We start from the raw sequence: 12,635 nt of genomic DNA on the forward strand, positions 1-12,635 counted from the left end.
AACTACTTATAATAATTATATATTATTAATTAAATTATTTTTTTAATAATTAAATATATTTCAATAAATTTTATTTTCCATAAAATACACTAATTAAATATCAAAATACTAACAAATTATATTATGTTAATTATTCTATATTATATTATTTATTATAAATATTATTTAAAATATTTTTATTTTTAAAAAATAATTTTTTTCTTTTTCTTTGTCGCTGGCCACTAATGGCCGAAGATGGCACTCAATGATGAGGCAACATCGCCTAGATTTGGCCATCTTCTACAAAGGGGCGGCAAAACAAAGGCAATGCGAGGTCACTCCCTTTTTGCAGGACGACCTCACCGTCTACGCAAATAGACGGCGAAACAAGGGCGATGCGAGGTCACACAACCTCATCGTCTACGCAAATAGATGCGAGGTCACTCCCTTTTTGCAGGACGACCTCACCGTCTACCTATTTGCGAGGTCACTCCCTTTTTGCAGGACGACCTCACCGTCTACACAAATAGACGGCGAAACAAGGGCGATGCAAGGTCACACAACCTCATCGTCTAGGCAAATGGATGGCGACGGCCTTGCCGCCCACTCAAGCTTGTGCCTTATTTTCCTATGCAGATTCTATTATATTCTCTAATTTTTCTTAATATATACATATCACCTATATAAAATATTTTTTTAAATAAATAGATGATTAATATTTATACACTGTAATCCATATATATTATATAAAATAAAAAATAAAAGATTCAATTCAATTGATTTTTAGCCCATTCTCAGCTCGTCTCGCTAGCAGGTGGCAATAGTCTTTCGGACATGGCAAAGCCGCAATTACTTATTTGACGTGCTCATCGATGGGCCCTGCTCCAGCATGCAGAGTCCCACCATGAGCATGAATGATTTTCTTGTAACTAAAGAGGAAAATCAGAGAAATGGTTTACAAAGATCCTTGTAAAAACTGGTTTTGATGAATTATTGTGAATAATAATAATAATAATAATTAAACGTCTTATATTTTTTAAAATTTACAAAATGAGTGTAGCTTCATCTCAACCTTCCAATTTTTTGGGTTCGGGACAGGGCAGGGCAGGTCTGGTCTGGTCTCAAATCTATAAGAACTCATCCCGAGTGCTAGTTGCCTGCATCTTTACTTGACCCATCCATAAATCAAAGAATAGTGTCATATTTTGATTCATGGACGGTCGCCCTCTCGCTTTTTATCCACAGTCCCAACGCTGCAAGAACTTCTGCAGCAAAAGAGCCCGAACTCTGTAAGAAATGTGGTTACATTAGTCTTGACTTGCTTATCTTTATAATGGAAATGATAAAAATGCACAGGGATGACAAAAAGAATAAAAATAAACTCAATTAGGTGAAAATTTTGCGACTTCTCAGTCGCAACAAACAAACAGAGCAACTGAAAGGGAACTCAAGCTATAATTAAGATTTTATAAATATAAACTGTTTACAACTGATATTGATGTTTAATGTGAGAATGAGAAGTTTTTTCAATCTCACCAGTAAAAGGTATCTATTTTGTCCCAGAGATGCTCGTTAGTTTTGCAACTTGGTGACTTACTTGGTGTAAGTTCCACACTTGGAGATGGTTTAACACACCATGTACCTGAGCTCCATATATTTCTTTACTTTGATCCAGCTGCAACAACAGAAAGCGAAAACTCGTGGTCTTCAATTTCTGGCCAAAGATGAGTTCCATATATCCTAAAATATTTGAAGCAGTTAAATCCAGAATTCATCGTGTCATTCATTTTAACTTCTCAGCATGTCCGCATAAGGCCTCAAGCCCAAAAGGCTGCATTGAAGCTTACAACAACAATGACTTCTCCTGTAGACCTGCAATAGGAAGAAATTATAGAATAAAATTTACTTGGAAAGCTTCTCTATCGGCCTTTTCCTAGAATTTATCAAATATTGCGTGCCCGTTGGCAGAAGACATCATCGTCATCCTGCAAAAAGTGTATACCTGATGGAAGAGAAAGAAAAATCCAACTTTTTGTTCCTCATCTTATTAAGACTAGATCTGCTTGAGGAAAGGTTTTGCAGTTAAAAGTCCAAATGGAGTATGCCAGTTGCTCTTACTATTTTTCATGAGAAGAACACCAAGACAAGAATTAAACCATTTCGTCATGTTAACAGAGATTTCAAGCACTACAAAGATCCAATTAGCATTCTCATCACTTTCCAGTTTTAAGAGGTGACTCTTTAACATTCAAAAGAACCAGATATTAATGGTTCTAACAGTCTCTAGAAACAAGGATCCCTTGAATTGAACATTGTAGCCAATACAGGAAAGGAAATTCAGAATTATACAGCAAAATCTTATTTCATAGCATTTGAAAGCATGAGTTTTACATGTAGAAACTTAAATTCAGAAAGTTTCAATTATTCTTTGATCATGAAAGGACAATGCAGTAAGCAATTATGCAATGTGCAAAGGCGACCAAGTAAGAAAAATCGGTCTCCAAATAAAGTTGTGCATTAAATCTAAATCAAAGATAACAATGAAAATGAAAACAAATAAAGAGCAAGAGAAATGTTATTCTAAAGCACAAGGACAGCCTAAGTTGACAACAATAATAATGAGAACGATTACCTTCCATGGATTTGAACACTCCATTTTGAAGTCCTTGCAAGGAAATTTTGTTCTTTGAAGCAACAAAAGTAGACTGTCAATGATACCAAGGTGACAATTCATACACTTAAAGCTCCCAGCGGAGAGCTGTTCTCTTTGAACTTTCCACTTACAAGAATGTCATAAGTGGTATCGTCAGGTGCAAGACCTCTGTCAAGCATTTCATCATGCAACCTAAAAGCCTCTTGCAAATTGCCCTCTCTGAAATATCCAGCAATTAGTGTATTATAAATCAGTACATTAGGAGTGATGCTCTTTTTAAGCATCTCTTCCAGGATCTTGCGAGCATTTTTCAATTGTCCTTTATTACAAAGACCACGTACTAAAACAGAGAATGTAACAACATCCGGTAATATATCCTTGGCAAGCATCTCCTGATACAAGTCCGATGCGAGCAGTATATTTCCAACCTTTAGCAACCCATCAATCAAAGTGGTATATGTTGCCAAATCACATTGAATCCCCTCATTTTTCATTCTCTTATACAAATCAAGTGCTGCTTCCATATTAAACAGGCCCCTAAACCCACCAATCATGGTATTGTAAACAGCCGTATTTGGAGATAGACCAACTTCTAGGATCTCATCAAAAAGTTCATATGCCCTCTTCATGTCACCTCTTTTGCAAAAGGCATCAATAAGAACATTATACGCAGTTATATCCATTTGAATACCTTTAGCACGCATTTCATTATGCATCTTTAATGCAACATCTATATTTTGTCTTTTACAGAACCCATCGATCAAAGTGGTATAAGTAACAACATCGGGGAAAAGGCCAGCTTCACACATCTCCCTGTAAACAGCCAGTGCAGTGTTCATATCACCTTCCTTTACAAATCCATCAATGAGGCTATTATAAGTCATGCAAATGGGAATAAAACCCATCGATACAAACTTTTCCATTCTAGCTTTTGCTACAGTGGTTTGGCCAACTTTGCACAACCCACTGATGACTGTATTGAATGTGACATCAGTTGGGGCAATCCCCAAACTCACCATATGATCAAACAGTCCAATGGCCCTTTCAGTTTCACCTTTTTTGAAATACCCATCCACCAATATACTATATGTGAAAACATTTGCTTTCAAATTCCTTTCAGTCATTTCAGAAAGTAACTCCAATGCGACATCCACATTCCCTTTTCTGCAGTTCCCCATAATCATAGTGTTATAGGAAACCACAGTTGGTTCAACCCCCTGATCAATCATTTTATCCCATATCCTGCAAGCATCATCTACCCTTCCCCCTTCACAGAACCAGGATATTAGATTATTATAAGTGAAAACATTGGCCATGCCATCCTTAACAGCCTCATCAAATAACATCATTGCCTCATCCGTCAATTGAGCTTGTAAGTACCCTCTAATAAGGGAATTTACGATATAGACAGTTGGTGGAATACCTGCGGATTTCATTTGCATGTATAACTCTTTAGCCTTCACCATGTTTCTATCAATACAGCAACCTTCTATGAGGACTGCATAGGTGACCTTGTTTGGAGCAACTCCATCTTCAACAATCTTATCAAACAGTGCCAAAGAGCTGCGGAGATTGCCCTGCTGATAGTAGCCCTTCATCAAGCTAGTAGCAACCACCACATTCATGGAATGTCCACTGTTAATCATCTCATCCTTCAGCCTTAATGCTTCCATCATATTCCTCTGCTTCACACAAGTACATATTACATGTGTAAATGTACCCTCAGAAGGAACCCAACCCCTCTCCTTCATCTCATTCAACAAGCCACATGCAACATTGCTCTCCAGTTTCATACAAGCGGCCCGAACTGCAGTGCAATAAACAGGAAGATCAAGCTTGATTCCACTAATCTTTGCATCCATAAAGTACTTTTGAGCCTCTTCCACCTTATCTTCTCTCAGAGCAGAGCACATCATCATGTACACAGTTGCACAATCATAAGTTTGTTTCTTTCTAACTATGTCCCTGAACAATCCCCTTGCTTCGTCAATCATATTTGACCTAATCAATGAGCTCAAGAAATTATTCAAAATACGGACATGTGGCGTTATGCCACGAGAAACCAATAAATAGAAACAATCTTCTGCATCTTTATAACGCCGTGCTTTAACATACCCATTCAACAAGTAATCAAAAACCCGCGGCTTCAGGCCAAAACCAAATCTTTCCGAACAGTTAATCAAGCGATCAACAAGTACAACACCGGAGGGGGCAGAATCACCGGACAAGTAGTTATTAAGCAAATTCCTAGCTGCACCGTGATGATCACGGGAACTTACCAGAATGTGAAGCAGCACGAAGAACGAATCCCCAATTTCTCGCACGAAACCGGGCTGTTTCTCAACCGACCTGAAGTACTCAAGAGCGGCCAAAGGGTCGTTTATATGAGATAAAAGGGTGTCGACAACATAGATTTGGCTTAATCGTGTGTTATCAGCAAATGGATTTTGAAAAGTTTGGATCTTGATTGAGTTTTGGGGTTCTGAAGCTGGGTTTGCTTCAACAGAATCAGAGCTCCGGACGGGTACACCGGCAATTTCCCCGATGGAGGAAGAAGAAGAAGATGCAGATGATAAACACTTGTATTGGCTGAACGAGAGTAGCAGTCTTGAATGAACTGAAGAAGACGACGAAGGAAAAGGAACCAAGGACTTCATCGTCGCTGTTAGTTTTCCTTCGGAGAAGACAGGCAGTGGGAAGTGGAAGAACCCCAAAGCCCTAATAAACCCTTGGCTACGTGTTTTCCTTATCTTTTTTCTGTTTTCTCCAGCCTGCCTTTTTTCTCTTTCAACTTTCCATCTCTAAAATCTGCACTTATATGATTGATTATTATTCAATAAAAGATGTATTTTTTTTTATTTCTTTCAGTAAGTTGATAAAAAATAAATAAACCACATTTGATTATTTGGCCAAAAATTCAAATTGCCTTTTGGGAACAATAGCTATACAGTCAGACTATGATGTATGGACACGAACTCGAATACAATATGAATGTAATGATACAAAAAAGTTGAAAATTACAATACGACAAGATACTAACACAATTATATGTAATATATGTTTTATTATATATTCTCACTTTCTCATAAAATTTAAATATTAAGATAAAACATAAAATAAGCATGTTTTATATTTACATTCTTAATCAAATGAACTTAAAACATATATATAATCAGTTTATTTTAAAAAACGTACGTAATGAAAATAAAATTAACCTTCAAATTTATCAAATCATCATGGCCATCTCTCAAACTTATCATAATTTAATCAAAAAATTCTTAATCTGCAAGGAGTGAATTAATTATTTTATTTTTTCTAAGCTCACAACTCTCTCTTTTATTTTTAAAGACAACCTAATTTTTTTGCAATTATAAAGAAAAAAAACTCAAAATGTGTCCATCACTATGTTATTTTTTTCTTTTTCCTTTTATATTGTTTGATACGTGAATGTTATGTCCCACACGTTCAATATTTGTCAAGGTATATTTATGTCCGATACAACACCAAATATTTTTTTAAAGCGTCCGTACATTATAACTATAATGGCTCTTCAATAACATCAAGTTTGAATCATTCAAAGTAAATTTGGGACTAGCCTAAATTACTAGTCCCGACCAAATTGATCAAACCAAGCAACACATGCTCTTATGAGTAATTGATTAGGTTTGAAATGAACTTTATTGGATATGGAGCTCACCATATTTAAATTTAGTTAAATTTGAGATTCATAGTATATTCTTTCATTTCATCTTTAGTTTGATCAGAGATTAAATTTAAATTCAGGTCAAAATATAACTTTACAATCGATATATTTAAACCATAAAATTTGATTATTTTTAAGATATGATTGTTTTACAATGTATTAAATAAATATTAATATATTAAAAATAAATTAAACGTGTTATATCTATTTTGTTTTAACATAAATGAATAATCAACTGAAAAACAAACCAATTGATTTCAGTTTTTAATTTAATGAGTATGAATAAATTAAAAAATAGGGGATAATAAAGATAATTTGAAAATTCCACCTAAAATAATAGGCCGATTCATATATCTATTTCGGGGACATTAAAGGAAATTAAAATTTAAGTCTAGGTTTTTATCAATCTCTTTGTTCTCACACTCACTCTCTCTCATCGTCACATTTCTGTGGAGGGGAAAGGAGCTGTCGTTTCTCAGGTGCGCAAAACCCTACCCCTGACCACATACATACGTACACACACTCAGTTCTCTGTTTATAATCCTTGCTAGATTGTTGACACTGGATTCATATTGGTGTTTGATTTTATGGATTGGCCTCTCCTTTTCAGTTTGTTCTTTTGCGGGTTTTCAGGTGTAATTGAAGTTTTAATTTTGCCTTGTAGTTCTAGTAAATCCAGATTATTGATGTATTAGATTTCCGTAAACCCGTTTTCGGTGATTTTGGTGGGTTGCGGATATGTTTCTGAATTCAGTTGTTCGGTGTAATTGTGTGTATTTGTGCGTGTCCGCCTAGATTTAGTTGTTGTGTAAGTTCTCTTGACATTGAGGTGGTTTAATGGTGGGTGTCGTTGAGGTGCTCCCCCTTCGGCCATTACCGCCGGGGAGACAATCACCTTTGAGCAATGATTGCATATAGTAGGAAACCAAATTAGCTTGAAAATCTTTAACCCGATTGCATGAACTGTACCTCTTTGTGTGTTTTTCTTCTTTTTTTTCTGGTCCACTACTTTTGAAATTGGTATTGGTTGTATGCTTCTGAGTTGGATATTTTGCTTGGTCATTACTTCAGAAGGGTTTGTTTGTAAATATTCTCACATGGTATTTTTTGCTAACTAGATTGGCAGATATTATTGATGTTTGTGTGAATTAGTGAAGTTGGAGCATGGAGAAAACTAAAGGGAAGAAACAGCTAGTGTTTTTGGATGTGTCGATTGATGGAGATCCTGTTGAAAGGATGATTTTTGAGGTATCTTATTATGTTCTAACTTTTATTTCTTTAAATTACAACTTTATTAAAAAATTTAACTTCATTTTAATCAGTGCACTGCATTCTTCACTAAATTGGATATTCTGGTCCGGTATGCTTTTTTGTTCTCCCTGCAATGCAGCTCTTCACTGATGTTGCTCCCAGGACTGCTGAAAATTTTCGCGCTCTTTGTACAGGTGGCTTTGCCCTTTATCTCTTTGCTACTTTTATTCTCACCCTACGGCTTTGTGGTTGCTTCTTTTCATTTTATTACTCCCAGTTTTATGTGGTCTGTCTAGGTTTCTTGAAGCCAGAGTTATATTGAAGTATGTAGTCCATTTTCCTTAAAACCCAGTGTTCAGTGAGCTTGTTGTTGTACAATGCTAATAAGTTTTCTCAAGAGATCTCAACTTGATTATTTGGTCTTGTTAGCTCTTATCCCTATTAGAGGAGGATATATGCCTAATTCCTAATCAGGCTAATCTCATGCATCCCATTCCTCAGGTGAAAAAGGTGTTAGTGCTAAAACTGGGAAGCCACTACACTACAAAGGAACATTTTTTCATCGTATTGAGAAAGGACATTTGGCTCAGGTATGTTGCTCACTTTCTCTTTTGAGTTGAGGAAACGTATGTCTCATACGATCAATTTGCTCAAGCACATGTGTTTGGTTGAAAATAAATGATAACTGGTCTTTATATATTAGTCAGCTATCTCGTTTATCCTGTGACAGGGCAGATGGTCATGACTGCTTTTCTTGTGATATAGTTTTAAGGTTGTTTTTACTAAATTGTTAAGTTCATAAGATTCACTGAAGCTTGCTGTGAAATTTGTTATGAATAAGTATTATATTTCTACTGATTTCTTATTAATGTCATTTAACTATTTTGCAGGGAGGGGATTTTCTTCGTCAAGATGGTATGTTACGATGTTGCTGGTATTATAATATACTCTTGTTCCGTTTTTCTGCTGTATAACTTGAACTTTATCTCTTACTTCGCAGGCAACTATGGAGAAAGTATATATGATGGGAAGTTTCCAGGTAACAGTCTGCTCTTACTTTGTTTCTCCTTTTAATGTATATCTTTAAAAAAATGTTTTCTTGTTTAGAACTGATAACTACCTATAGAAATCATGTGTGTCTGCAACCTCCAATTTTGAAATGTATATAGTGGTTAACAAAAAAACTTATGAACAAGGTAGACCCATTTATATGTTTCTTTATTTTTATTTCTTTTTGTCTTGAGAGCAAGTGGATTTCCTTTTCTATTGCCTGTGAAGGTTGTGGCTGACTTTGATCTTATTCTCGCTGCGTTGGAGCTTCAATCCAAATGATATTGGAACAATTGTTTTCTCTCACAATGGTAGGAAATCTAAATGTTTTGTCTGCCTTGTACATCCTTGGTTTTGCATTTTGTTCAACACTTTATGTTGCTTCATCCTTATATCATTCCTGGTGTTTTAATGTGTGATTGACAAAAGTTGCTAAACTACTTGAGAGTTGAGACCTAAAGAAATTTCCGTCAGTAGTTCAGCTGCTGTTTTTAGGATTTTCTTCTTGAAAGATCTGTTTTTTCTTGTTAGTTGCACAGGAGGCTGTGTTTACACTGTGGTATGCTACTGTTTTAAGAAATGTAAGACCAAATCATCACTGATGCACTGCGCTCTGCTACTGTTTATTAGTGGCAACAGGAGCTATGGAGATATTTTGCTTATTCTCTTTGATGCAGCAGAGTATAGGCATATTTCTTTGTGTTTCTTCTTTTTGGAGTTGATGGACTGTTTGGCATATGTGTCGTATGAATCGCTTCATGTGCTGGTATTGTCGAGGATTATTTATACCCTTTTCCAGTTTTCATAAAGAAATAGCTACTTAAAACTATTAATATCTTTCAGATGAATCTCCAAAACTGAAACATGATGGCCCTGGTTTATTATCTATGGCAATTGCTGACAGAGACGAGCGGGGCTCGCTGTTCAGCGTCACCTTTAAGGCTGATCGTCGTCTTGATAGGTTTCCTCTTCTGTTCTTTCTGCAAATTCAATTAACTTTTCGTGCTTGTCAGAGCATTAGTATTGAAATATCATGTATTTCTCCTATAACGCCTTTGATGCTAGTTGCTCAATTATCATTAACAACTGTCCACTTATCTAGATGATCCTGTCAAAAGTCCTTTTTCCTTGTTACTGTACTTTATAAAAGATATAAGATTCTGTGGATCTTCCTGTTTAGTTACATGTTCTAAGCTTGAAAATTACTGGATTTGTATTTCGCTGAGAACCTTGGCCTTTTAATGTCCAAATGAAGGCAGATGTTTCCGAATACCTTCTTGATGTTGCATATAGGATGAATTCAACCTCTTTGCGTTACTCATTTGACATGTATATCTGCTGGGTATAACCGAACTTGTTTTTCAGCCAGCTACTTAAGGAGACATTTTTTCTGTTTTTATTCTAGTTTGTTTGACATGTATATCTTTGCTCTTTGTGTTTCCCTTGATTGATTGTTGTTATCTGATCTACAGGAAATGTGTTGTCTTTGGTGAACTTGTCGATGGGCATGAAGTGTTGAAGAAGATTGAAAATGCTGGGGATGAAGAGGGGAAACCTTCTGTGACTGTGAAAATAATAAATTCTGGACAATTACATGATGGTAAGAAACAGTGCTGCTTCAAATTTATACACTTACATCAGATGAAAAATCTTTTCCTTTTGGGGAGTTATGGCAGTGGTGCTATATCAGGCTCTTGTATTGTTTTATGTTCATTTCTTTAATTCACTTTTCCTTTTTTAGAATTGGTGAATAATGGAGTTTGTTTTTGTAAGGGCCTTGCCATATTATTAATTGGGTTTTTATATGTTTTGTGTATTTCTTAGCCATTGATTCCTTTGTCTGTGCAGATAGAAAGAAGGTGAATAAGTTGAAAACGGGGGATTTCAGTGAAGAAAATAACAATGAAGCAAAACGAAAGGGAAAGCACAAGAAATCTTCAAAGAAGAGGAGGAAAAGAAGAAGATATCACACATCTGAATCGGATAGTTCATCGGGTGCTGATATGGAGTCTTCTGAATCTGATAGTGGTTCTGATTCATATGCTACCTCTTTAAGTGACACTAGCGCATCAAGTGTTGATAGACGCAAGAAAAGGAAGAGAGCTAAGAGGGATAGGCATGGGCATAGGAGAAGGAAGGATAGGCGACATGAAAGACGTCGTAGAAGGCGTGATAAAAAGATCAGACGTAAATTGAAAAGGTAGTAGCAGCGTCATTGTTCAGACCTACTTATTATTCTAGTTGATATTCTAGATGTTCTATTATGCCCCTTCAGATATTGATATTTATGTTTCCAAATAAATATATTATTTGATTTGTATGAGTTTCATAAAATGGTGTTCGCTAGAATTCTCTGATCATTTGAGTCCAAAACAATCATTAGTTTGCTCTTGATTGATGATATGTGGATGAATATTGATTTGAATCTGTATCTGTACTTTATTTGCTGCAATGACCTGCTGATATGCATATTGAAACAAGGCCATTTCAGATTGCTGGTTGCAACCTTTTAACTGTATGCCTGTCGCATTGTTTATGATGACGATTTTATATGATTTTTAACTTTGATCGTGTGGAAAACATTGTAGGGATAGTGCCTCAGATAGTGAGAGTGCTAGCAAAAGTGGAAGTAGTTCTGAGGAGAATGCTGCATTGGATGGGAAGCGCAAAGGCTCTGGCAAGATAGCTGTTATCCTTTGTTAGATCTTTTTCATTTGAGTAAATTGTCATTCTTATCATTATGCAATATCCCTGTAGGAGAGGCAGTTGACGTGTCTGAAAGGGAAGAGGGTGAGTTCCCGGCAGAAAATGGGGATCATCAAAGTAATGGTGTTGGACTAGAAATAGGATCTGATCAAAGAGCTGATAGACAACCTGATCTAGTAGAGGATCGTCGGAGCAAATCTAGGTTTGTTTCCTTTAAACTTCATCTTGCTTATGCTTATTCTCCACGATCTGGTCATTTATCTAAAGTCTAATGTTAGGAGTCAAAGCTTAAGTCCTAGAAGAGCCATGAGTAAGAGTACGAGCACTAGTCCTAGGAGGAGCACTCATAGAACTCCAGGAGTTGGTTCAAAACATAGCAGGAGCCGAAGTCCCAGTGTTAGCAGGAGGCCCCAGCAGATCTCTGACAGAAGCAGGAGTAACAGTCCTGTTAGAAGTAGAAGCAGGAGTCCAATAGGAAGTCCACCAAGGAGCAAGAAGGGAAGAAGTGGCAGCATGAGCCCCCCAGTAAGCTCTCCTCGACAAAGCCGTAGTAGAAGTGCCACAGTTTCTCCTCCCAGAAGAGTTGCACGGACTCCACCAAGAACCTCATCCAGGAGGTCATCATTGAGGTCGGCTAGTCGGAGTCCCGTGAGATCCTCTCGACGTAGTTTAAGCAGGAGCTCGGGTAAGCCCTCTCCTAGGAGCTTAAGCAGAAGCCCTAGAAGATCGTCACGCAGAAGTATGAGTAGAAGCTCTGGTAGGGCTCCACCTAGGAGAAGCCCTACCCAAAGTCCAGTCAGTCTACTCTGGGAGTCCTGTAAGTGCAGGCCGTAGGGCAAGGTCTCCTGCCACTGATCGTGGTAGAAGCTCATCAAGAAGTCGTTCTGCTGATGGATCGCCCAAACGCATTAGAAGAGGAAGGGGCTTTAGTGACCAGTACTCTTATGTCCGGCGTTACCGGAGTCGCTCTCCTGATCGTTCCCCTATAAGATCATATCATTACGGTGGTAGAAGTGAACGTGACCGGTAAGCATCAGCCATCCCCCTCATTGTCCATTCAAACGCATGTACACCCACAACTGGTGTTTTCTGATTTCCAGGACTTTTGTTCCTTTTGTTATTGTCTCTGCTTTTAACATGTAGATATTCAAGTTACAGAAGGTCTCCTAGGCGTTACAGGAGTCCACCTCGAGGACGAACTCCTCCCAGGTCCGTGATTGTTATGCATTATTAACTTTGCTTCAGTACTCGTGCATCACTTTCTTCTGTTTTTTGGCTTTTGCCACTTTTTGG

At 37.0% G+C, this 12,635-nt stretch overlaps 2 protein-coding genes across 6 annotated transcripts in view; one reads left to right on the forward strand and one right to left on the reverse strand.

Moving 5' to 3' along the window:
- LOC105164840 (pentatricopeptide repeat-containing protein At3g54980, mitochondrial) lies at positions 947-5,428 on the reverse strand. Of its 5 annotated transcripts, XM_020694819.1 has the most exons (4): positions 4,748-5,428; positions 2,612-4,633; positions 1,516-1,851; positions 947-1,266 (listed from the first exon to the last, which is right to left on the reverse strand). In XM_020694819.1, the coding sequence occupies exons 1-2, from the start codon at positions 5,287-5,289 to the stop codon at positions 2,710-2,712; spliced, it is 2,466 nt and encodes an 821-aa protein (XP_020550478.1). In that variant the 5' UTR covers positions 5,290-5,428; the 3' UTR covers positions 947-1,266; positions 1,516-1,851; positions 2,612-2,709. The 5 variants fall into 5 exon arrangements, with proteins under 5 accessions (XP_020550478.1, XP_011081939.1, XP_011081938.1 ...); XM_011083637.2 differs by having other exon boundaries at positions 947-1,244; positions 1,577-1,851; positions 2,612-5,428; XM_011083636.2 differs by having other exon boundaries at positions 1,577-1,851; positions 2,612-5,428.
- The window catches only part of LOC105164841 (peptidyl-prolyl cis-trans isomerase CYP95-like), a 6,935-nt gene continuing 1,014 nt past the window's right edge, over positions 6,715-12,635 (forward strand). The window contains 14 exon segments of the mRNA XM_011083638.2: positions 6,715-6,814; positions 7,454-7,583; positions 7,726-7,780; positions 8,088-8,176; positions 8,477-8,501; positions 8,587-8,625; positions 9,480-9,597; positions 10,109-10,236; positions 10,485-10,836; positions 11,225-11,313; positions 11,394-11,544; positions 11,621-12,145; positions 12,147-12,368; positions 12,486-12,551. Of these exon segments, the coding sequence (XP_011081940.2) occupies positions 7,500-7,583; positions 7,726-7,780; positions 8,088-8,176; positions 8,477-8,501; positions 8,587-8,625; positions 9,480-9,597; positions 10,109-10,236; positions 10,485-10,836; positions 11,225-11,313; positions 11,394-11,544; positions 11,621-12,145; positions 12,147-12,368; positions 12,486-12,551 (1,943 nt within the window). The 5' untranslated portion in view covers positions 6,715-6,814; positions 7,454-7,499.

The sequence above is a fragment of the Sesamum indicum genome, linkage group LG6, assembly GCF_000512975.1.
Source record: "Sesamum indicum cultivar Zhongzhi No. 13 linkage group LG6, S_indicum_v1.0, whole genome shotgun sequence".
Lineage (NCBI taxonomy): Eukaryota > Viridiplantae > Streptophyta > Magnoliopsida > Lamiales > Pedaliaceae > Sesamum > Sesamum indicum.